This window comes from Mesoplodon densirostris, chromosome 12, assembly GCF_025265405.1.
Source record: "Mesoplodon densirostris isolate mMesDen1 chromosome 12, mMesDen1 primary haplotype, whole genome shotgun sequence".
NCBI classification, from domain to species: domain Eukaryota; kingdom Metazoa; phylum Chordata; class Mammalia; order Artiodactyla; family Ziphiidae; genus Mesoplodon; species Mesoplodon densirostris.
Genome location: NC_082672.1, coordinates 82,252,559 through 82,277,636, shown reverse-complemented (window position 1 = coordinate 82,277,636; position 25,078 = coordinate 82,252,559). Strand labels below are relative to the sequence as shown.

Genomic DNA, 25,078 nt, shown 5'->3' with positions numbered 1-25,078 from the left:
CCTTTCCAGTTAAACCAGGAACGGTACAGGGAAGATTCTGGACTTGCCCGCCGGGCCGCCTCCTCACCGCTCCACACCCCGCCCCCCAGCTGTGCTGAGAGTAATTCATACAAAAGGAGGACTCGCCTCTGCCCGGGGGAATCCCAGGGACCGTCGATAAACTCCCACGAACCTGGAGCCGAGGGAGCGCTCGTCCCCGCCCCCCCTCCCACACGCTCTCGTCATCCTCTGGGTCAAGAGGAGCATGCGCGAGACACCGTGTGCTCGTCAGTGGGCTGAGCGCACATCGCCCACGGTCCCCGAGAAATGGGGGGAGGGGACGGCGATCGAATGGGTGCCTGGTGGAGGTGGCGCGGGGTAAACTGGGAAAGTGGTGTCGTGTGTTGGCTCCGCCCTTTTCCCGAGGGTGGGGGAGGACCATATATAAGTGCCGTAGTCCCCGTGAGCGTTCTTTTTCGCAACGGGTTTGCCGCCAGGATACAGGTGAGTTTCGGGCGTGGCTTCCGTGGGCCTGGCCTCGGCGGGCGGCCGCGGCCTTTGCGTGCCTTTCTCTCCCCCAGGGCCCTTGGGCCCCCTCCCCATGTTCTTGAAGCCGAATTTTGGCTGCGGGTAGAGTTCGAGGCCTTGGCGGTTTCTCGAAACCCGTTGGCCTCGTGCTTCGGTGGAGGCCTGACAGAGACGCTGTGGCCGCTGCGTGGGGATCCCGCCGCGCCTTCTCGCCCGCCTCATTCGCCCCCGCTATTTATCTCTAGCAGCCGCGGATTTTTTCTGTTCTGTGCGGTTCAGCTGAGGCCGGCCGGGGTCTGACAGTACGGGATTTTCGGCGCTCGTCGGTTTCGGGGTGGGGGGGCCGCGAGGCGCGGAGGGCGGCGGGCGGCGGGCCCGCCTGACCGGCGCACATGTCGGCGCAGCCTCGTTGGGGCGAGGCGGGGCTCGCGGGCGGCGGCGGCCGGGCGGCAGGACGAGCCGAGCGCCGCCCCGCCCGGCACCAGTTGCGTGCGCGGAAAGATGGCCGCTCCCCGGCCCGCTTGCACGGCCTCAAAATGGAGGACGCGGCGGCCCGGGAGGGGAGCGGCGGGTGAGTCACCACACAAAGGCACCGGGCCGGTGCCTGCCCGGCGCTGCTTCCTTTGACCCCGCGGCGGACGGGCGCTGTCCTGGCACCTCGGTTCCTCGCGGCTCCAGGGGGGCCCTTCCTCGCGGTGGGGGAGCGTTCCCGCCACGTTCGCTGGTTGGAGACTAGAGTTGGGTCAGCTGGGCGCCGGTTATAATGCTGCTTGCAGTTGGGATCGTGGCTTCTCCACGAGCCTCCGGGACAGTGATCTGAAGGGGTCCCCCCCCCAATTTAGGTGTCGTGAAAACCACCGCTAAACCTAAGCAAAAATGGGAAAGGAGAAGACGCACATCAACATCGTTGTCATCGGACACGTAGATTCGGGGAAGTCCACCACTACTGGCCATCTGATCTACAAATGTGGTGGCATCGACAAGAGAACCATTGAAAAGTTCGAGAAGGAGGCTGCCGAGGTAGGTAAAACAACAGGATGGTGTAAGGAGCTTGTCGGCAAGTACGTCAAGTGGTAATTTTCCAGCAGCTGGCCCCAGGGGGTCTAGATCCGACTTGCACTAGTTAAGGTACGTTGCGGAGTTTGCGGTCAAGTCATGGAGCGCGAACTTGCGAGAAAAAGGCGAGTGCGCCCAAGTTTAGCGGTATTAAGTGGAATGCAGCATTTCTTCGGAATAAGTGGGGGGAAGGGATTTCATGCTGGAGTTTGGTCGTGTTTTAGTTACCAAGTAACCATTCTTAATCCTTTCAGATGGGGAAGGGCTCCTTCAAGTATGCCTGGGTCTTGGACAAACTGAAAGCTGAACGCGAGCGTGGTATCACCATTGATATATCCCTATGGAAATTCGAGACCAGCAAGTACTATGTGACCATCATTGACGCCCCAGGACACAGAGACTTCATCAAAAACATGATTACAGGCACATCCCAGGTTTGTAGGATTAAAAACATCTGAAAATAATTGGGCCTGTCTTCTGCATTGGCAAAGCCATGAGTTTCTCCTTTTGAAGAGCTTTTGTTTAACAGGATGTGGCCTTGTTTTCTTTCAAAGGCTGACTGTGCTGTCCTGATTGTTGCTGCTGGTGTTGGTGAATTTGAAGCAGGTATTTCCAAGAATGGGCAGACCCGTGAGCATGCCCTTCTGGCCTACACTCTGGGTGTGAAACAACTAATTGTTGGAGTTAACAAAATGGATTCCACCGAGCCACCCTACAGCCAGAAGAGATACGAGGAAATTGTAAAGGAAGTCAGCACCTACATTAAGAAAATTGGCTACAACCCCGACACAGTAGCATTTGTGCCAATTTCTGGCTGGAATGGTGACAACATGCTGGAGCCAAGTGCTAACGTAAGTGATTTTCAGGAGTTTTAGGACCGTCCCGGGAAGGTACGCTTGATGGTAGCACTGACTGTCTCTTGTGTTGTAGATGCCGTGGTTCAAGGGATGGAAGGTCACCCGGAAAGATGGCAATGCCAGTGGAACCACACTGCTTGAAGCTCTGGATTGCATCCTGCCACCAACTCGCCCAACTGACAAACCCTTGCGTTTGCCCCTCCAGGACGTCTACAAAATTGGTGGTAAGTTGAACGTTACGATCAGAACCTGTTTGGGTTGTTATGACGTCGTGTCCCTTCATACGAGGTATTTACTACATGCTGTAAACATTTTAGGTATTGGCACTGTCCCTGTGGGTCGAGTGGAGACTGGTGTTCTCAAACCTGGCATGGTGGTCACCTTTGCTCCAGTCAATGTGACAACTGAAGTGAAGTCTGTTGAAATGCACCATGAAGCTTTGAGTGAAGCCCTTCCTGGGGACAATGTGGGCTTCAATGTCAAGAACGTGTCTGTCAAAGACGTTCGTCGTGGCAATGTGGCTGGTGACAGCAAAAATGACCCACCGATGGAAGCAGCTGGCTTCACGGCTCAGGTAACACTGAAGTGACAGGTTTTTATTTACTGCTGTAGGTCTTTAAGTGTCTTTGAGACTCACTAAATGCAAGTCTTCTCTCCAGGTCATCATCTTGAACCATCCAGGCCAAATCAGTGCCGGCTATGCACCTGTGCTGGACTGTCACACAGCTCACATTGCCTGCAAGTTTGCTGAGCTGAAGGAGAAGATTGACCGTCGTTCCGGGAAGAAGCTGGAAGATGGGCCCAAGTTCTTGAAATCTGGTGACGCTGCCATCGTCGACATGGTTCCCGGCAAACCCATGTGTGTCGAGAGCTTCTCTGACTATCCTCCTCTGGGTAAGGATGCTTTTTTGGTGTAACTAAAAACGTTTCTAAAGGTTTGGGGGCGAAAAAGTGTTTCTAATGGTAATATTTGTTTTAATAGGCCGCTTTGCTGTTCGTGACATGAGACAGACGGTTGCTGTGGGTGTCATCAAAGCAGTGGACAAGAAGGCAGCTGGAGCTGGCAAGGTCACCAAGTCTGCCCAGAAAGCTCAGAAGGCTAAATGAATATTATCCCCAATACCTGCCACCCCAGTCTTAATCAGTGGTGGAAGAACGGTCTCAGAACTGTTTGTCTCAATTGGCCATTTAAGTTTAATAGTAAAAGACTGGTTAATGATAACAATGCATCGTAAAACCTTCAGAAGGAAAGGAGAATGTGTTGTGGACCATTTGTTTTGTGTGTGGCAGTTTTAAGTTATTAGTTTTTAAAATCAGTACTTTTTAATGGAAACAACTTGACCAAAAATCTGTCACAGAATTTGAGACCCATTAAAGAAGTTTAATGAGAAGCCTGTGTTTTCTTTTGGTCAACACTGTAACTTCCTATAGTATTAACTACTTAGGTAAGAGTTGCCCATAATCTATTTCTGGTATTAAGTCTGCTGAAACAAAAGAATTTTATACTTCTGGGTTGGAGCTTCAGGTTTTTTACCCTTGCGTAAGAATTCACCTGTTTAAGTACATCATAGAAAGGCGTTGGTACAACACTTAACAGGTTAGGACAGATAAGCAAAGTAACTGTTAACATAAGCTAGTTTGTAAGAAGGTCAAATTGTATAAATATGAAAGCTCATGTTGCATATAAAATTTTGTATGGTTACATAAGTATTGAGTAAATGAGTTTCATCAAACTTTAGTTTCCCAGTTATGGGAAAGTGCATTCACATTTACAATATTCAAGTAATTAACCTAAAATGTGAAGCCTAAATAGTATTGAGTACTGCCCTGCTAGAGTTATTGTATCCAGATTCTAGGAAAAAATAAAAGATGCTGGAAGCTAAGTGTGTTTCCTGTCACTTAAATAGAAATTCACTTTCTATAGGAATTTTCATCTAATGAGCAAGGTTGGGTGAAGAGAAGAACATTGCTACCCTGGAGATTAAAACAGTTTAAAGAGGTATGGTGGTAAATACTAAGGTCCATTTGGGACTGAGTGTAGGAGAAGCTTAAATTCTAGTTTGAAAATGTTTTATGAAGTTAAGTTCCATTTTAAAAATTACCTACTGGAAAGGAACATTGGAAGATGATAATTTGAAAGTTGCTGAAATTTGACATGGGCAGGGTGAAAATAGCTCTTAACTATAATGATTTGGTAACCTGTAAATTGCAAGGGACTGGTCACGGGAAAGACGAAGTGGTCGCAGTTAATAGTAATTGATCCTAGCGTATAACTGACAGCTGTCTAATATAAATACCTGGTTTTGATATTTGGTGAATCTAAACACTTGTGCATTTGAGGAAACAGTCTAATTCTGTATTTGATGTCTTGGCTTTTAGGATACGAAAGGGAAATTAAGATAGCTGGAACTGGTGAAATCACCAGATTACATATCCTATAGCCCTTTTTTGCCAATAGAAAGCATCCTATAAGGTGTCCACAAGTGAATTAACTGCAATTGCAGAATTTTTTTCTCGTTTTTGAATTTTCCTGGGTAAAATGCCTTCTCACTTATACATGAGGCCATTGGTAAGGGCTTTAAAATTAAATGATTAAAAGATTTTTGTCCCCAGCTAGCCCCTTAATGTTTTGACAAGTAATGGTGTTTACTATGAAGATTAGAGGCAAGAATAGGATTTTTAAGCATTGCTGGTTAGTATAAATGGTAGCTGATACAAATCTAACAGCTGTGGGATTTATCAAGGGATTTGTGATTTCCCCACAATGAAGGTTTCACTGCAGAAAATTGCTTTTCATTAAATGGAAGAGTAGGAAGGGGAGAACAGGGCAGTTTGCATACTCCCCCGTGGATTCTAGTCTGCACGTAATTTCTTTGAGCACCACCTACTGGTGGTCACCACAGTTTAAAACATGGATTTCTAGGTTCTGGATAAAGGAGTGTTTTGCTCACTTGAAGTTTTTCCACTAATTGCCTTTCCATGTATATAAGCTGATTAACCAGTAGATTTATAAAACAAACTGGTGCTTGACCTTAAACCACATTTTATTTTTTTAAATATTTGGCTGCTCTGGGTCTCAGTTGGGGCATGCAGAATCTTCAGTTGCTCTTAAGAAGTCCCTAAACCACATTGTACATTGGCTAGCTGTTGAAGTAACAGTGTAAGGACTCTCAAATGGAATCTTGTAGAAATTTGTTGCCAGGAATTCTGGTGTGATTTCAGAATATGAAAGGCATTTTGGTTCAGGAGATTAACAGATTGCCAGTAATGTGTCTCATTTTCAAAAAACGTATTGTGATTACTCACCCTTTATTCCCAGAATAGGCAGTCTAGAATAAGTGGGTTTTGGCTAGGTCAGAACTCAATTTTATGCTTAAAATTCTCCTACAGTTAATTATTGATAATTTATCTCACAAATCTCAGATGCATCAAGAGCTCAGCTATCTGGATGACACAACTAATTAATCTGTTGCAACTGTGGTAATTTCAAAATGTTTTAACTGGAGACTGATGTTTAAATATTCCCCTATGGCCCTCAAAACAACTGAAATCATCTTAGTTTCACCTTAGTTTTTTGAATATTTGTTTTAAATGTAAATTGACTACACCTTACAAATCTTGTTGGAAAGTGTCAATAATAAATTGCCAAATTAGGCTGACTGAGGTCTGATGTTAGATGCAGTTTTTGAAGAAGCAGCTTTTTCAAGAGCAAGAGCAATTCATCTAGTTATTTGCGTTCTGTCTGATCTGCCCAGCAAAGGCTAACTGCCTAAGTGGTGAGCTCTTGTTTTCAGTAATTTGAAGAATGTGGTGTAAACATCTTGAATATTACCAGGACAGGACTACGGGTTTTATTTTTATTAAAATGTACTTACCTTAGTTAACTTTTCCACTGAGTTGAGCACTGAGCTCAAGAAGCTGTTCCTGGCTGTATTGTATATTCACAGATCCTGAAATGGGCAACTCTAGAAAAGGGGTGACAACTAATTTCTTGTGTGTCAAGATACCCTTTCATGTTATCCATTGATGGATGCTAGATGCTTGTCATCGTGAAATGCTGCAGAAATAAGTACAGTAAGTTGAGAAAGTTACATTATAGTTAGGACCTGTGTCTTGAAGGGAGTGAACAGCATGAGTGCTCAATCCTGTGACTGGGGGAGAACATGCACTTTCATGAGACAGAGGGAGGAATAAGATGTATTTTCCTTTTTTTTTTTTAAACCTTCCTGAAATTTTCTTTTCCTGATCTGGTTTTACATTTCGTGACTTGTGTGCTTTCTTCACTTCTAAACCCATAGGTTCTCTCACCCAGGTGGCGTCGGAGTCCTCTGTTATTTGCCAGCCTCTGGGAAGTTCCATGACTAGTTAAAACTACAATTGAAGTTTGACATTGCTTGCTCAGTTGATAGTGATTTAGAAAAAAGAAAACTTTGTTAGGAAATTGCCACATGGCTCCTGAAAGGTCACTGACCTCTGATCCAGTGGAAACCTTGAAAAGGTCATATGGCTTTGTTCTTATCTAAGTAGAAGGTTATGCTGTAGTCCTGTAGTCATCAGAAATGAGTGAAATTGTCATTTACCTTGGACAGCCCTCAGGCCCGTGGATCTCTTGAGCCGTTTAGAGCTCAGTTTGTGGGAAAGATGACAACAAAGATACTGTTAAAGTAATGTTAAAATAATTACAGGTAAGCAAAGAGTTATTAGAAAACTTAGTAAGCAAGAGATTGAGACGTTTTCCCCATTGTTTGATTGAGGTAAGAACACTAACATTCACCCTTGTAAAGTATGTAGTTCTGCCAGTTCTGAGAACCGCAGTTCACAATCGAGGTAGAGAGTACTTCCATCACCCCTCCGCCTCCCCCAAATTCCCCGGTGCCCCTTTGCAGTCAGACCCTCTCCTCTACCTCTAACCCTTGGTAACCACTGACCTATATGTTTCTTGCCTTTAATTTTGTTTTGCAGCCGTGTCACATACCTGGATTCATACAGTATGTAGCCTTTTGAGTCTGCTTTCTTTCATTTAGCATGATGCATTTGAGATTCATCTGTTCGGCATATATCAGTAATCTGTTTCTTTTTAATGACTGTAAGTTTGTTTACAGCTGAGGGATGTTGGTTTCCAGTTTTGGATTAATTACGAATAAACTGCTATAAATGTGCACATAGGTTTGTGTGTGACTAAGTTTTCATTTTACTTGTTTAAATACTTAGGGAGTGGGATTGCTTAGTCGTTGGCAAGCATATACCTTACCTTTGTAAGAAACTGCTGAACTGTTTTGCAAAGTGGATGAACTGTTAATACTAGATGAAGAGAAATCTTAAATTTTATTTTTTTAATTTAATTTTTTAATTTTAATTTTTAAAAATTTTGGCTGTCTTGGGTCTTCGTTTATGTGCGAGTTGTGGCGAGCGGGGGCCACTCTTCATCACGGTGCACAGGCCTCTCACTATCGCGGCCTCTTGTTGCGGAGCACAGGCTCCAGATGCACAGGCTCACTAATTGTGGCTCACGGGCCTAGTTGCTCCGCGGCATGTGGGATCTTCCCAGACCAGGGCTCGAACCCGTGTCCCCTACATTGGCAGGCAGATTCTCAACCATTGCACCACCAGGGAAGCCCCTAAATTTTATTTTGATACTAATTTTTCAAGGAAGAAAGTTAATTTGCCTATAAATGAGTGTTACACTGAGATTATATGAGGCTTACCTTGGCTTCATAACAATTACATAGAATCAGAAAAGTCTAAGAAAACCTAAAAGCCTTTTAATGTAAGCTACTCAGATCAACTTTGAATATATTCATTGAAATTTTTGCTTGATTACTTCATCAATGTGTGTGGTTGTCATATTGGAGGGCAGAGACATCTCATTGAATCCTCACAGCAGTCTTTGTAGGGGCAGATACTGTATTCCTATTACAGATGGCAGACTGAGGGATGGGGAGAGGCTCCTAAAATCATCCCATTGCTGGATGAAATTTTTTGTTGATACTTACTTAAACTTGACTGCTGGTAATTAAAGATCATACCTAGGCTATTCTCTTGGAATAATTAAACAATGTCATTCTCTTTTCTGTAAGAACCACTAATTTACTTGAAGACACCAATGAATACCTCTTAGTCACATCTGAGCTAAACACTTGCAGCTCCTACAGCGGTTTCTTTTTTTTAAATTGAAGTATAGTTGATTTACAACTGTTGTGTTAGTTTCAGGTGTACAGCAAAGTGATTCAGTTTTATATATATATATACTTTTTCAGACTCTTTTTCCTTATAAGTTGTTACAAAATATTGAGGTTAGTTTCCCGGTGCTATACAGTAGGTCCTTGTTGGTTATCTATTTTTTTGTTGTTGTTTCTGTTTGTTTTTGTTTTTGGCCTCACCACACAGCATGCGGGATCTTAATTGAACCTGCACACCCCCTGCAGTGGAAGCCCAGAGTCTTAACCACTGGACTACCAGGGAAGTCCCTGGGTATCTATTTTTCTTTTTTTTGTATGATTCCATTTATATGAAATGTCTAGGCTAAACAGACCCATAGAGGAAGCAGTGATTAAAAACGTTCTAGGGCTTCCCTGGTGGCGCAGTGGTTGAGAGTCCGCCTGCCGATGCAGGGGACACGGGTTCGTGTCCTGGTCCGGAAAGATCCCACTTGCCGTGGAACGGCTGGGCCAGTGAGCCGTGGCCGCTGAGCCTGTGCGTCCGGAGCCTATGCTCTGCAACGGGAGGGGCCACAACAGTGAGAGGCCCGCGTACCGCCAAAAAAAAAAAATTCTAAAATTTAGTGATGGTTACACAACTGTAGATAAACTCGAAACCATTGACTTGTATACTTTAAAGAGGTGAATGTTGGGCTTCCCTGGTGGCGCAGTGGTTAAGAATATGCCTGCCAATGCAGGGTACACGGGTTCGAGCCAAAAGATCTCACATGCTGCAGAGCAACTAAGTCCGTGCACCACAACTACTGAGCCCACGAGCCACAACTACTGAGCCCATGTGCCTAGAGCCCGTGCTCTGCAACAAGAGACGCCACCATGAGAAGCCCGCGCACCGCAACAAAGAGTAGCCCCTGCTCGCCGCAACTAGAGAAAGCCCCTGTGCAGCAATGAAGACCCAACGCAGCCAAAAAAAAAAAATTTTTTTTTTAAAAGAGGTGAATGTTACAGTATATGAATTTTATCTCAAAAAAGCCTTTTAAAAATGTCATGGATCAGGAGAGCTCTGTGTCCTGTGGCCAAGTGTCCATCATGGGTTGATTCTGCTGTCTTGTCTTTGATGAACACACTATATAAGGCTGTTGCTACAAAACGTTGACGTCTTTCCTGGCCGTGATAGAGACCTCTCTGTGCACAGTTGGGAGGCCTCAGTTTTCCTAAATAGGCTGATACTGGTGGGGGAGTGCGGTTGTGTGTGTGGGAATATGGCTTGTGAACAAAAGTGACTTGGAGTAGCATCACCTGTGTAGCAGGCCCTGGCTGGCTTCAGGTGTGTGAGAGTGGGGACAGGATGGAGGGTGTCCCAGTTTTCTATGCTAAATGCCTCTTAATCACCCCAAGAATTATCTCTCATGGCTCAGGGCGTCCCCTGGGCTCAGCTAGAGCAGTTCTTAGGATTTCTCAGACAGTTGCAGTCAGACCATGATAGGGCCTGGAGCTATCTAGAAGGCTTTCTCACACATTTGTCTGGCAATTGATGTGGCTCTCAGCTGGGACCTCAGCTGGAGCTATCAGCTGGAACACCTACCTGTGTCCGTTTCATGTGGCCTGGGCTGCTTTGTAGCATGACGGCTAGGTTCCAAGAGTGAGTATCCCAAGGGAACCAGGTAGAAGCCTTATTACCATTTATAGGACTCAGCTTTGGAATTCATATAATGTCACTTCTGCTGTAGTCACTGGCTCATTCCATAGACCCCCAACTCTAGGTGAGAGGAGTGTCACCATCATGTTGTAGTAAGAGCGTGTGGGAGGGGAGATGTTATGGTGACCATGTTTGGAAAATAACCTATTTTTTTATGTAAAAGTGTGTGTATGTTAACACCAAACTCCTAACTTACCCCCTACCTCCTACCCCTGTGGTAACCATACGCTTGTTTTCTATCTGTGGGTCTTATTTCTGTTTTGTACATAGGTTCATTGATATATTTTTTTAGATTCCACATATGAGGGATATCATGATACTTGTCTTTGACTTGACTTAGTATGATAATCTCTAGGTCCATCCATGGTGCTGCAAATGGCATTTTTTTTTTTAATGTCTGAGTAGTAGTCCATTGTGTATATATACCGTTATCTTCTTTATCCAGTCATCTGTTGAAGGACATTTAGGTTGCTTCCATGTCTTAGCTATTGTAACTAGTGCTGTTATGAACATAGGGGTGCATATATCTCTCTCTCTTTTTTTTTAATCTTTTTGAATTATAGTTTTCTCCAGATATATGCGCAGCAGTGGGATTGCTGGGTCATGTGACAATTCTGCTTTTAGTTTTTTGAGGAGCCTCCACATTGTTCTCCATAGTGACTGTATCAATTTACATTCCCACCAACAGTGCAAGAGGGTTCCCTTTTCTCCACACCCTCTCCAGCATTGGTGGTTTGTAGATTTTCTGATGATGCCCATTCTAACTGGTGTGAGGTGATACCTCATTGTGGTTTTGATTTGCATTTCTCTAATAATTAGTGATGTTGAGCAGCTTTTCATGTGCTTCGTGGCCATCTGTATGTGTTCTTTGGAGAAATGTCTATTTAGGTCTTCTGCCCGTTTTTGGATTGGGCTGTTTCTTTAATATTGAGCTGCATGAGCTGTTTATATACTTTGGAGATTAATCCTTGGTCCGTCGATACGTTTGCAAATATTTTCTCCCATTCTGAGGGTTGTCTTTTCGTCTTGTTTATGGTTTCCTTTGCTGTGCAAAAGCTTTTAAGTTTCATTAGGTCCTATTTGTTTATTTTCATTTCCATTACTCTAGGAGGTGGATCAAAAAAGATCTTGCTGTAATTTATGTCAAAGAGTGTTCTTCCTATGTTTTCCTCTAAGAGTTTTATAGTGTCCGGTCTTACATTTAGGTCTCGAACCCATTTTGAGTTTATTTTTGTGTATGGTGTTAGGGAGTGTAACACCCTAATTTCATTCTTTGACATGTAGCTGTCCAGTTTTCCCAGCACCATTTATTGAAGAGACTGTCTTTTCTCCATTGTATATCCTTGCATCCTTTGTCATAGATTAGTTGACCATAGGGGCATGGGTTTATCTCTGGGCTTTCTATGTTGTTTCATTGATCTATGCTTCTGTTTTTATGCCAGTACCATATTATCTTGATTACTGTAGCTTTGTAGTATAGTCGGAAGTCAGGGAGTCTGATTCCTCCAGCTCTGTTTTGTTCCCTCAGACTGCTTTGGCTATTCGAGGTCATTTGTGTTTCCATACAAATTTTAAGATTTTTTTGTTCTAGTTCTGTAAAAAAATGCCATTGGTAATTTGATAGGGATTGCATTGAATCTGTAGATTGCTTTGGGTAGTATAGTCATTTTCACAATATTGATTCTTCCAATCCAAGAACATGGCATATCTCTCCATCTGTTGGTATCATCTTTAATTTCTTTCATCAGTGTCTTATAGTTTTCTGCATACAGGTCTTTTGTCTCCCTAGGTAGGTTTATATCTAGGTTATTTTATTCTTTTTGTTGCAATGGTAAATGGGAGTGTTTCCTTAATTTCTCTTTCAGATTTTTCATCATTAGTTTATAGGAATGCCAGAGATTTCTGTGCATTAATTTTGTATCCTGCAACTTTACCAAATTCATTGATTAGCTCTAGTAGTTTTCTGGTGGCATCTTTAGGATTCTCTAGAGTATCATGTCATCTGCAAACAGAGACAGTATTACTTCTTTTCCAGTTTCTATTCCTTTTATTTCTTTTTCTTCTCTGATTGCTGTGGTTAGGAAACTATGTCGAATAGGTTGAATATTCAGCTGTGTATGTTGAATAATAGAGTGGACATCCTTGTCTTGTTCCTGATCTTAGAGGAAATGCTTTCAGTTTTTCACCATTAAGAATAATGTTTGCTGTGGGCTTGTCATATATGGCCTTTATTATGTTGAGGTAGGTACCCTCTATGCCCACTTTCTGGAGAGTTTTAATCATAAATGGGTGTTGAATTTTGTCAGAAGCTTTTTCTGCATCTCTTGAGATCATATGGTTTTTATTCCTCAATTTGTTAATAGGATTTATCACATTGATTTGCGTAAATTGAATCTTTGTATCCCTGCGATAGATCCCACTTGATCATGGTGTATGATCCTTTTAATGTGTTGTTGGATTCTGTTTGCTAGTATTTTGTTGAGGATTTTTGCATCTATATTCATGAGTGATATTGGTCTGTAATTTTCTTGTTTTGTAGTATCTTTGTCTGGTTTTGGTATCGGTGATGGTGGCTTCATAGAATGAGTTTGGGAGTGTTCCTTCCCCTTCTATATTTTGGAAGAGCTTGAGAAGCATGGGTGTTAGCTCTTCTCTAAATGTTTGATAGAATTCACCTGTGAAGCCATCTGGTTCAGGACTTTTGTTTGTTGGAAAATTTTTAATCACAGTGTCAATTTCATTACTTGTGATTGGTCTGTTCATATTTTCTATTTCTTCCTGGTTCAATCTTGGAAGGTTACATCTTTCTAAGAATTTGTCCATTTCTTCCAGGTTGTCCAATTTATTGGCATAGAGTTGCTTGTAGTAGTCTCTTAGGATGCTTTGTATTTCTGCGGTGTCTGTTGTAAGTTCTCCTTTTTCATTTCTAATTTTATTGATTAGAGTCTTCTCCCTCTTTTGATGAGTCTGGCTAATGGTTTATCAATTTTGTTTATTTCTCAAAGAACCAGCTTTTGGTTTTATTGATCTTTTTTATTGTTTTCTTTGTTTCTATTTCATTTATTTCTGCTCTGATATTTATGATTTCTTTCCTTCTGCTAACTTTGGGTTTTGTTTTTCTTTCTCTAGTTCCTTTAGATGTAAGGTTAGATTGTTAATTTCAGATTTTTCTTGTTTCTTGAGGTAGGCTTGTATAGCTATAAACTTCCCTCTTAGAATTGCTTTTGCTTCATCCCATAGGTTTTGGATTGGCCTGTTTGCATTGTCATTTGTCTCTAGATATTTTTTGATTTCCTCTTTGATTTCTTCAGTGATCTCTTGTTTATTTAGTAACGTATTGTTGAGCCTTCATGTGTTTGTGTTTTTTACGTTTTTTTCCCTGTAATTAATTTCTAATCGCATAGCATTGTGGTCAGAAAAGATGCTTGATATGATTTCAATTTTCTTAAATTTACTGAGGCTTGATTTGTGACCCAAGATGTGATCTATCCTGGAGAATGTTCCATGCGCACTTGAGAAGAAAGTGTAATCTGCTGTTTTTGGATGGAATGTCTTATAAATATCAATTAAGTCTATCTGGTCTGTTGTGTCATTTAAAGCTTCTATTTCCTTATTTATTTTCATTTTGGATAATCTGTCCATTGGTGTAAGTGAGGTATTAAAGTCCACCACTATTGTGTTACTGTCGATTTCCTCTTTTATAGCTGTTAGCAGTTGCCTTATGTATTGAGGTGCTCCTATGTTGGGTGCATATATATTTATAATTTTATATCTTCTTCTTGGATTGATCCCTTGATCATTATGTAGTGTCCTTCCTTGTCTCTTGTAACATTCTTTATTTTAAAGTCTATTTTATCTGAGTATTGCTACTCCAGCTTTCTTTTGATTTCCATTTGCATGGAATATCTTTTTCCATCCCCTCACTTTCATTCTGTATGTGTCCCTAGGTCTGAGGTGGGTCTCTTGTAGACAGCATATATATGGGTCTTGTTTTTATATCCATTCAGCGAGCCTGTGTCTTGGTTGGAGCATTGAATCCATTCACGTTTAAGGTAATTATTGATATGTATGTTCCTATGACCATTTTCTTAATTGTTTTGGGTTTGTTTTTGTAGGTCCTTTTCTTCTCTTGTGTTTCCCACTTAGAGAAGTTCCTTTAGCATTTGTTGTAGAGCTGGTTTGGTGGTGCTGAATTCTCTTAGCTTTTGCTTGTCTGTAAAGCTTTTGACTTCTCCATGGAATCTGAATGAGATACTTGCCGGGTAGAGTAATCTTGGTTGTAGGTTCTTCCCTTTCATCACTTTAAGTATATCATGCCACTCCCTTCTGGCTTGTAGAGTTTCTGCTGAGAAATCAGCTGTTAACCTTATGGGAGTTCCCTTGTATGCTCTTTGTCATATCTCTCTTGCTGCTTTCAATAATTTTTCTTTGTCTTTTAATTTTTGCCAATTTGATTACTCTGGGTCTCGGCCTGTTTCTCCTTGGGTTTATCCTGTATGGGACTCGCTGTGCTTCCTGGACTTGGGTGACTGTTTCCTTTCCCTTGTTAGGAAGGTTTTCGACTATAATCTCTTCAGATATTTTCTCATGTCCTTTCTCTCTCTCTTCTCCTTCTGGGACCCCTATGATGTGAATGTTGGTGTCCCAGAGGTCTCCTAGGCTGTCTTCATGTCTTTTCATTCTTTTCTCTTTTTTCTGTGCTGCAGCAGTGAATCCCACCATTCTGTCTTCCTGGTCACTTATCCGTTCTTCTGCCTCAGTTATTCTGCTATTGATTCCTTCTAGTGTAGTTTATGTTTCAGTTATTGTGTTGTTCATCTCTGTTTGTTGGTTCTTTAATTCTTCTAGGCCTTTGTTAAAACATTTCTTGCATCTTCTCGATCTTTGCTTCCATTGTTTTTCCGAGGTCCTGGATCATCTTCACTATCATTGTTCTGAATTCTTTTTCTGGAAGGTTGCCTATCTCCACTTCATTTAGTTGTTTTTCTGGGGTTTTATCTTGTTCCTTCATCTGGTACATAGCTCTCTGCCTTTTCATCTTGTCTGTCTTTCTGTGAATGTGGTTTGTGTTCCGCAGGCTGCAGGATTGTAGTTCTTCTTGCTTCTGCTGTCTGCCCTCTGGTGGATGAGGCTATCTGAGAGGCTTGTGCAGGCGTCCTGATGGGAGGGGCTGGTCGTGGGCTACAGCTGTTTCTTGACGTAGATTCTTCCCATGCCATTCTCCCTCGCAGATATTTTATAGCTTTAAAGTGTTTTCACCAAAATTAAACATATGGCTGCGGATGCATAAAAGACTGGCTTCTTAACCTAGAGTGTACTTTTATTAATGTGACCCAAGAGATAAAGTCACCTTGTTTCCTAAATTTCCTAGTTTCCTTAATACATTTGGACTAGATGATCAGAGTGCTGGAAACGGGAAAATGTTGTCCCTTTCATCATCTAGCCAATGGGCACAATACTATCTATCTCTTAAGATTGTTGTGAGGATGCAGTGAGTAGTGGATTGGCCTACTGTAAGCAGCCAATAAAAGGTAACTTTAAAATTTTTTGATTATTATTTATTTTTAATTTTTGGCTGCATTGGGTCTTCGTTGCCGTGCACGGGCTTTCTCTAGTTGTGTCAAGTGGGGGCTACTCTTCATTGCAGTGTGTGCAGGCTTCTCATTGCGGTGGCTTCTCTTGTTGCAGAGTACAGGCTCTAGGCACACATGCTTCCACAGTTGTGGCACGGGGGCTCAGTAGTTGTGGCTCATGGGCTCTAGAGCACAGGCTCAGTAGTCGTGGTGCACAGGCTTAGTTGCTCCATGGCATGTGGGATCTTCCAGGACCAGGGCTTCAAGCCGTGTCCTCTGCATTGGCAGGTGGATTCTTAACCACTGCATCACCAGGGAAGTCCCAAAAGGGAACTTTTATTATTACAGTTGTTTGGAAGATCTCAGTTACTTTCAGCAACTCCATTGTACTTCTGGATTATGGTAAACAAACATTACCTGATAAATATATATATATATATATTTTTTTTTTGGGGGGGGTATGATTCCATTTATATGATATGTCTAAAATAGGCAAATCCATAGAGACAAAGTTGATTGGTATTTGCCAGAGGCTGGCAGAGGGGGGAATAGGGAGTAACCTTTAATTAAGGGGTATGGGCTTTTTTTGGGGGGGATGTGATGATAATGTTCCGGAATTAAATAGTGATGATAGTTGTGCAACCTTGTGAATTTACTAAAAACCACTGAATTATACATTTTAAAAGGGTAAATTATACCATAAAAAAGCAAACGTGTATATATATGTACATATATATGTGTATATATAAAATGGCACAAAACAGGAGTGACAGCCAGAGTCACTGTTACTACGTACCATCCTCAGCCCTGCCCATGCCTGGGCACAGCGGTGGGACACCCCTGCCCTCACTCTCACTGACCAGCCATGAGAACTGAGTCATTACCTGATTTTTTAAATACAAAATATATTTTAGGTGGGGTTTTTCCTCCTAAGGAAAGGTCCTATTTATAAAAATATAAAATACACTTTTAAATATAAAATATATTTTAAATGTAAAATATATACAGTTTAAATATATATTTTAAATATAAAATATATTTTATATTTAAACTATTGCATCGTTATTTTTTTTTTACAAATAAACCTTTATTTTGGAATTACTTAGATTTATAGAAAAGTTGTGAAGATAGGTAAGAGTTCCCATATATGCCTCACCTAGTTTGTTTCCCCTGATGTTATCATCCTGCATCACCACAGAACATTTATCAAAACTAAGAAACCAACATGGGTGGTTACTGTTAATCTCCAGACTTTATTCAGATTTCGCCAGTTTTTTCTACTAATAGCCTTTTTTCTGTCCCAGGACCCAGTCCAAGACACCAACTGTATGATTAATTTTAAAAACTCAATTGTTGGGAGTTTATATTTACATCTCTGCTATACTTCATCATTTTGGTGAGATAATTCTGAATTTGGAGCCTGCTACCTAGCATGTTAAATAAAAATGTGGGCTTTGTCATTTACACATCTAATATTTTATGTTTCTGTAGTTTTAAGTTACTGATAAGTACTAAACAAACCAGGTCCCAAAACAGGGAACCGTGGTATTGCACTAGAGGACTGCTATTTAATTTTGATGGTCTCCCCAATTGCAAATTCACTTAATAATACTATAATCTATGCCATACTTTACCATTTTAATCACAGGTAATCATCATGAAAATCGTATCAAATATTTGGTTAAAGCCAGGTGACGTAGGTGATAGCTTTCAATTAACTTCCCCTGTTTGAGCACACACACAAAGTGTGCTCTGCCGCTGAATAAAGGCACGGTGGGAGGAAAGTCTTTGTATCAGGAAGTTACACTTTCTATTGTAACCAATCATGGTTTCCCTAAAAGAGTTCAGGTCGTTTTGGCTTTTTGTCAAACTTTACAACATACACAGTTTGGATACTGCCTTTAGCACAATCTCTTTTTTTTGTTTGTTTGTTTTTACATCATTATTGGAGTATAATTGCTTCACAATGGTGTGTTAGTTTCTGCTTTATAACAAAGTGAATCAGTTATACATATGTTCCCATATCCCCTCCCTCTTGCATCTCCTTCCCTCCCACCCACCCTATCCCACCCCTCTAAGTGGTCACAAAGCACCGAGCTGATCTCCCTAGCACAATCTCTTTTGAGACATTGTGTAAAGTGTAGGTTATTGCTTGTGTAAAGCCAAATAGATTTTAAAATAGACATTGTCAAAAGTAGGTAGTTTTGTTTATTCTAGTGAGAGTAACTGGTAGCAAAAGCCAAGACAAGACAGCGTAGTATGATCCTGCAGCTGTGGTTTCCATAGGTTAGGCAATGGAAGGCTACTTAAGAAAAAAAAAATTGCATTTGGTTAAATTTTCAGTCAAATCATGTGGTTGCGAGAACACCCATGTTGGTGTTACGTGGGTTACCACGTAAGCAGTCTGAGTTTGAGTTCCAGTGCTGTCTGGAGCCACCCAAGCTGAGGATGTGGTCCTCTCAGCCTGCTGGTGACGGCATCTGCAACATTTTCTGAGGCCTAGGTTGTAACCATTTAGATGTAAGGGGCGCAGCTATGTCATGGCAACAAAGCAAGGGCCTGACCCAGACTTGACCTGTAGCCCCTCACTTTAGCTATTGTCCTACCTTCCTGATTGACCCCTTGGACTTCGCTGTTTACCCTCCTACAGGATTCTGTGTAGAAACTGGCAACTCAGTAAACGTCTAATGATAAATGATGTGGTTTTTATTCAGTCATGGTTGGGTGTAGAAAACATTTTCTCATACTGTCTTTATGTTGAGGTTAGGGAATGCATCTCTTGGATCTCAGTTTCTCATATTTTATATAACTCCTTATAGGTGTTTTTCTTCAAAGCTCTGAAAACTGTCTCTGTAGTTTGTTAAACTGCCCCCCACCCGCCCCTGCTTGAGGTTGTTCTGTGTGAAATTGGAAATAACATCAGTAAGTTTCTTTTCATTGTTTGAAACACTGCATGCCTGCACACACACACACAGTCTGATCTTGTATTAAATACAGTATAATCTAGAAATATTTCCTTTTAAAGTTAGGCAGTGTGTTTTTTATGTATATTTACGCATTTTAAAATTTCAATTGGCCATGTTTTAACAGAGTACAGACCAACTCTAAAAGAGAATTCAAAGAGCAACCAACATAAGACTAAAAATGAACTAATTGTGAGGCACTGGATTTTAAAAAATAATTGTTTAGTCTAGTGAACACTTGAAAAGCATAGCAGCTCCATAAATGCTTAGCATGAAATGGTCAACAAAGGGTGGGAGTGGGAACTGAAGGTTAAGCCAAAAGAAGCAGATTGTTTAGGAGGGACGGAGACACTTCTTATCCCGTGTAGGACCTCTGGGTAAGGAAAGGATGACCTTTCCCTAGGAGGAAAAAACCCACTTGAAAGTGACAAGGGCATTGGGAAGTCAGAATACCTGCGGTCCATGCTCAACAGTGACTTGGAATTACATTTTAATCACATCACTTCAGTTACAGCATAGGAAGAGACCAATAAGACTTGTTTTTTTTTTTTTTGCGCTACGCGGGCCTCTCACTGTTGTGGCCTCTCCCATTGCGGAGCACAGGCTCCGGACGCGCAGGCCCAGCGGCCATGGCTCACGGGCCCAGCCGCTCCATGGCACGTGGGATCTTCCCGGACCGGGGCACGAACCCGTGTCCCCTGCATCGGCAGGCAGACTCTCAACCACTGCGCCACCAGGGAAGCCCAAGACTTGTTTTTAAAAGCTTTTTAGAAAATTTACTTTGAGGAATACACGGATGTCAAAGAATCCTGATGTATTGGAGGCTTTCCCATCAGGGCGCAGCGCTCTTCAAACAGATGAGTCTTTTCCAAACTTTTTTGATTAGGATCCACAGTAAGAAATATATTTTCTATTGTAATACAGTACAAACACACATCGTATTTCATTGCACCTAAGATGTTTCAAATTGGAAGTCACAACTGCTGCCAATTATGATTGTAAGATATTGATTATAGGACATACACCAATTTAGAGATGATAAATATAGAAAAAAATGCATCTTAAAATGGATGAAATATAATGTGTATATGAATTACTGAAACAAAAGTTTCAGAGAATAGTACTTGCTATGTATGACAAAAAATTAATTTCATGACCTGATAATGAATTGCAACCAACAGTTTGAAAAATGTTGATCTAGGTCAGAAACAGTCAAAAGAGGTTCTAGGACTTCCCTGGTGGTAGTTCAGTGGTTAAGACTCCACGCTCCCAACTCAGGGGGCACGGGTTCGAACCCTGGTCAAGGAAGATCCTGCATGCTGCGTGGCACAGCCAAAGGAAAAAAAAAAGGGATGTTCTAGATCAAAAGAATTGCATTCTTTTTTTTAAAAAATAAATTGTTTATTTTTTGGCTGTGTTGGGTCTTCGTTGCTGCACGCGGGCTTTCTCTAGTTGTGGCAAGCAGGGGCTACTCTTCGTTGCGGCGCACGGGCTACTCATTGCGGTGGCTTCCCTTGTTGCGGAGCATGGGCTCTAGGTGCGCAGCCTTCAGTAGTTGTGGCACACGGGCTCAGTCGTTGTGGCTCACAGGCTCTAGAGCGCAGGCTCAGTAGTTGTGGCGCGCAGGCTTAGTTGTTCTGCAGCATGTGGGATCTTCCCGGACCAGGGCTCGAACCTGTGTCCCCTGCATTGGCAGGTGGATTCTTAACCACTGGCCACCAGGGAAGCCCCAAGGGTTGCATTCTTTCTCTATGGCATAAGAGTATAGGATCTCAATCTATATACTTGTCCACAGGCATTCAAGTAGGCCCAAAGTTTACATTTGAAAAACATTCGGTCTTGCCCACAAATCATCATAGCTCACCTCTCATTGGAAGTTGGAATAGCTTTTGGACTTGAATTTCTGTAGCAGAACGAGTTCACTTTTCTGCACAACTGAACTACTCTAGTACTTCAATACAAAGTATTTGTATTCTAGGTCCCTGAGCCAGCACACACTGTAAAATTAATTACAGCTTTGTTTCTGCCACAAGCCACTGAGACAGTGGATATTTATGAAGGATATTTATGAAGGCAAGGCCAGCTCAGTTGGCTGAGCATCAGAATAACCTATGGAGCTGGTTAAACATAGATGCCAAGACATTTCCAGGGCAACTGAATCAGAATTGCTTGTGATAAAGCTTGGCCATCTACTTTTACAAGCTCTATTGGGAATTCTGATGTCCAACTAGGTTTAAGAATCATTGTTCAGGGACTTCCCTGGTGGCACAGTGGTTAAGAATCCACCTGCCAATGCAGGGGGCACGGGTTCGATCCCTGGTCCGGGAAGATGCACATTCTGCAGAGCAACTAAGCCTGTGCACCACAACTACTGAGCCTGTGCTTTAGAGCCTGTGCTCCGCAACAAGAGAAGCCACCACAATGAGCAGCCCGCGCACCACAACAAAGAGTAGTCCCCGCTCGCCGCAACTGGAGAAAGCCGGAACGCAGCAACAAAGGCCCAACACAGCCAAAAATAAATAATATGTAAATAATAAATAAATTGTGATAAAATACAATATAAAATTTAACATCTTAACCATTTTTAAGTGTAAAGTGGCATTAAATACACACACATTGTTGTGCAACCATTAACACCATCCTCCTCCAGAACTCTTTCATTTTGCAAAACTGAAACTGCCTATCAAACAATAACTCCCCATTCCTCCGTCCCCCCAACTCCTGGCAACCTCCTTTCTAGTTTGTCTCTGTAAATTTGACTAGTGGTAGAGTGGAATCATACACTTAGCATAATGTCCTCAAAGTTTGTCCAAGTTGTAGTGGGTCAGAATTTGCTTCCTTTTAAAGGCTGAAAAATATTCCATTGTATTTATATACATTGTTTATCCATACATCTGTTGACGGACACTTAGGTTGCTTCCACCTTTGGCTGTTGTAAATGATGCTACTATGAACATGACCCTTGAACTGGTCTTCAACCCTGCTTTCAGTTCTTTTGAATATATACCTACGCGTAGAATTGCTGGATCATATGGTAACTCTACTTTTTATTTGGGGGGGAACCGTCATACTGTTTTCCAAAGTGGCTACACCATTTTACGTTTCCACCAGCAGTTCTAAGTGTTCTAATTTCTCCACAGCGTTCTCAACATTTGCTATTTTCTGATTATTTGTTAACAGCCATCCTACCAGGTGTGAGATGGTACCTCATTGTGTTTTTTGTTTTGTTTCGTTTTTTGGCCACACTGTGCCACATGTGAGATCTTAGTTCCCCGACCGGGGATTGAACTCGTGCCCCCTGCAGTTGAAGCGTGGAGCCCTAACCACTGGACCGCCAGGGAAGTCCCTCATTGTGGTTTTGATTTGCATTTTCCTAATGACTACTGATGTTGAGCACCTTTTCACGTGGTTATTGGCCATTTGCATATCTTCTTTGGAGCAATGTCTATTCAAGTCTTTTGCCCATTTTACTTTTAAATGTTTATTATTTTTTTTCTACAGCGAGTGGCTTTCAGGACCAGGGATCGAACCCAGGCCCTGGCAACGAAAGTGCTGAGTCCTAACCACTGGACTGCCAGGGAATTCCCTTGATTGTGTCTTTAATCTGGCTTTTAAAGTAGGAAATACTAAATTTCTGCTTAATAAATAAAATGAATGTAAAAAATAAGCTTTAATATCATATTAGGAGCAGTGAAAAGCAGGAATAACAGTACAGAAAGATAGAGAGGAAATGAAGCTGAAGAGAATGAAGAAAGAAGAGTGAGGGACACAGAGAACGGCAAACACAAAAGTATGCAGTTCTTAGCTTGTGTCAAATCTTTTTTTATATATATTTTTTATTTATTTGTTTTCTTTATTTTTTTGGCTGCATCGGGTCTTCTAAGTTATTTATTTATTTATTTATTTATTTATTGGCTGTGTTGGGTGTTCGTTGCTGCGCGCGGGCTTTCTCTAGTTGCGGCGAGCAGGGGCTACTCTTCGTTGTGATGTGCGGGCTTCTCATTGCAGTGGCTTTTCTTTTTTTTTTTTTTTTTTGCGGTACGCGGGCCTCTCACTGCTGTGGCCTCTCCCGTTGTGCAGCACAGGCTCCGGACGCGCAGGCTGAGCGGCCGTGGCTCACGGGCCCAGCCGCTCCGCGGCATGTGGGATCTTCCTGGACCGGGGCACAAACCTGTGTCCCCTGCATCGGCAGGCGGACTCTCAACCACTGCGCCACCAGGGAAGCCCTGCAGTAGCTTCTCTTGTTGCGGAGCACGGCCTCTAGGCGTGTGGGTTTCAGTAGTTGCGGCTTGCGGGCTCCAGAGCACAGGCTCAGTAGCTGTGGTGCATGGGCTTAGTTGCTCCGTGGCATGTGGGATCTTCCCGGACCAAGGCTTGAACCCATGTTCCCTGCCTTGGCAGGCAGATTCTTAACCACTGCAGCACCAGGGAAGTCCTAGGAGTTGAAATCTCTGAAGGGGAAAAGCCATGGCTATTCCAATTGAGGCTGAAACTCAAAAATGACAAAATATTTTATTTTTATTTATTTATTTTAAAGATTTTTTTTTTTGATGTGGACCATTTGAAAAGTCTTTGTTACAATATTGCTTGTTTTATGTTTTTTTGGCCCCAAGGCATGTGGGATCTTAGCTCCCCGACCAGGCATCAAACCCGCACCTCCTGCATTGGAAGGCGAAGTCTTAACAACTGGACCATTAGGGAAGTCCCTGACAAAATATTTGAAAACAATCAGTAATAAAATTAAAGCTCTTGGCTATAAGGTAACTTCATAATTCAGTGCCGTGATGGTTTAATTTAGCATAGGTCCCTATCTTCATCTTCCCTCCCTCCCCCCTCAACCAATGATTTGACAGATGCTGTTTCTTAGTCATTTCCTCTTTTTAATTTTTGTGTTCCTGTTGAAATGAACTTTAGTATGTGCCCAGCTTTTCAAACTACCAGGCAATGTGGTCTGTGGTGGGTGTGGGAAATCACAAGGCCGACAGCTGTTGGAGGCTGACTATTAATCATTGTTGGGGGATTTCTATGAAGTAACTGTACTAAGGTTATATTTTTAGCTGATTTTTCCTAGGGTGTCATAGTCTGTAGTGCTTCTGGCTGGCAGCAAGAGGAGGTAGGCTGTTTTGAAATATTCCTTTAAGTGAGATAATTTTGTATAGTCGTTATTTTTTAAATAATTTAATTCAATTGGCTGCACCGTGCGGCTTGCGGGTTCTTAGTTCCCTGACCAGAGATCCAGCCCAGGCCCACTGCAGTGGAAGCACAGCGTCCTAACCACTGGGCCACCAGGGAATTCCCGGCAGAGTCCTTATCTGCAGGCTCAGATTTAGTTTTAGTTCCACCATCTCTCTTTGATGAACACTGCCCAAACTTATATTAATAGTATTAGAGCACCTGAAAGAAAGAGTATAAGTCAAGAGTTTATAACTATTTCTTCAGATACACAAAACAGTTAAAATATGTATGACTGATTCACTTTGTTATAAAGCAGAAACTAATAAAAAAAAATCCAAAAAAACCCCCAAAAAACCCCAAAAAAACCACACAGTTATAATCTCTCCTATTCATAAATTAATGACGAAGCTATAATAACCTAATGAGGGTATTTTCACAGGTGCTAACTAGAAATACATCTTGGAGCAGACCCGCCGCCTTGACGACGTGCTGGGACGGCTGCGAGGACCCCGCTGCCCGTGGCTCGCTGGCCCCAGGAGGGGGATTTGGGGGGACGTTCCTAGCAGCTGTCGAAACCATTTGTTTCGGGGCTCCTCCCTGTTTCTCCCCTGCTCAGCACTGGCTGCCAGTGTACGCTTTTCCTTGGTGGAACGTAAAGATGCCGCCCAACGAGCTGACGAGCTCCAAGACCGAGTTAAGTCCACCGGTGTGCGCCCAGCAAACTACTGTTTTGAGGATGAAGTGCTATTTGGGCATTTTGCCAATTGGTTCGGACATGTGTCTGACACTGAGGACCGTTTGTGTTGGGAAGTGCACTTAGAGAAAGCTAGCTTGATGAAATTCTGACCCTGAGAGAACAAAAACATGCCTAGGAGAAAGCTTGAAGGTAACTCTTATCATGTCCGTAAAATACAAAGCCCACTTTGCCTGAGACTTCAGCCTTGGGTTAATTAGAACTTCAGAAGATGTTTGGGTTTATTAAACAAGTATCTTGTACCACATTAAAGAGAAATTATGCTATGAGAAAGATGTTAAGTTTTTAGAGGTTATGGAATATGTTCATAAGTTTGTCAGTAAATGCTGGTGTAACAGT

At 42.2% G+C, this 25,078-nt stretch overlaps 1 protein-coding gene across 1 annotated transcript; it reads left to right on the top strand.

The window, feature by feature from the left end:
• Positions 1 to 399: 399 nt before the first annotated feature.
• Positions 400 to 3,811, top strand: EEF1A1 (eukaryotic translation elongation factor 1 alpha 1). The gene is made up of 8 exons (XM_060115426.1): positions 400 to 483; positions 1,350 to 1,527; positions 1,818 to 1,997; positions 2,118 to 2,414; positions 2,494 to 2,644; positions 2,738 to 2,994; positions 3,080 to 3,314; positions 3,403 to 3,811. Exons 2-8 carry the CDS (start codon positions 1,384 to 1,386, stop codon positions 3,525 to 3,527), a joined length of 1,389 nt encoding a protein of 462 aa, XP_059971409.1. The 5' UTR covers positions 400 to 483; positions 1,350 to 1,383; the 3' UTR covers positions 3,528 to 3,811.
• The last annotated feature ends 21,267 nt before the right edge of the window (positions 3,812 to 25,078 follow it).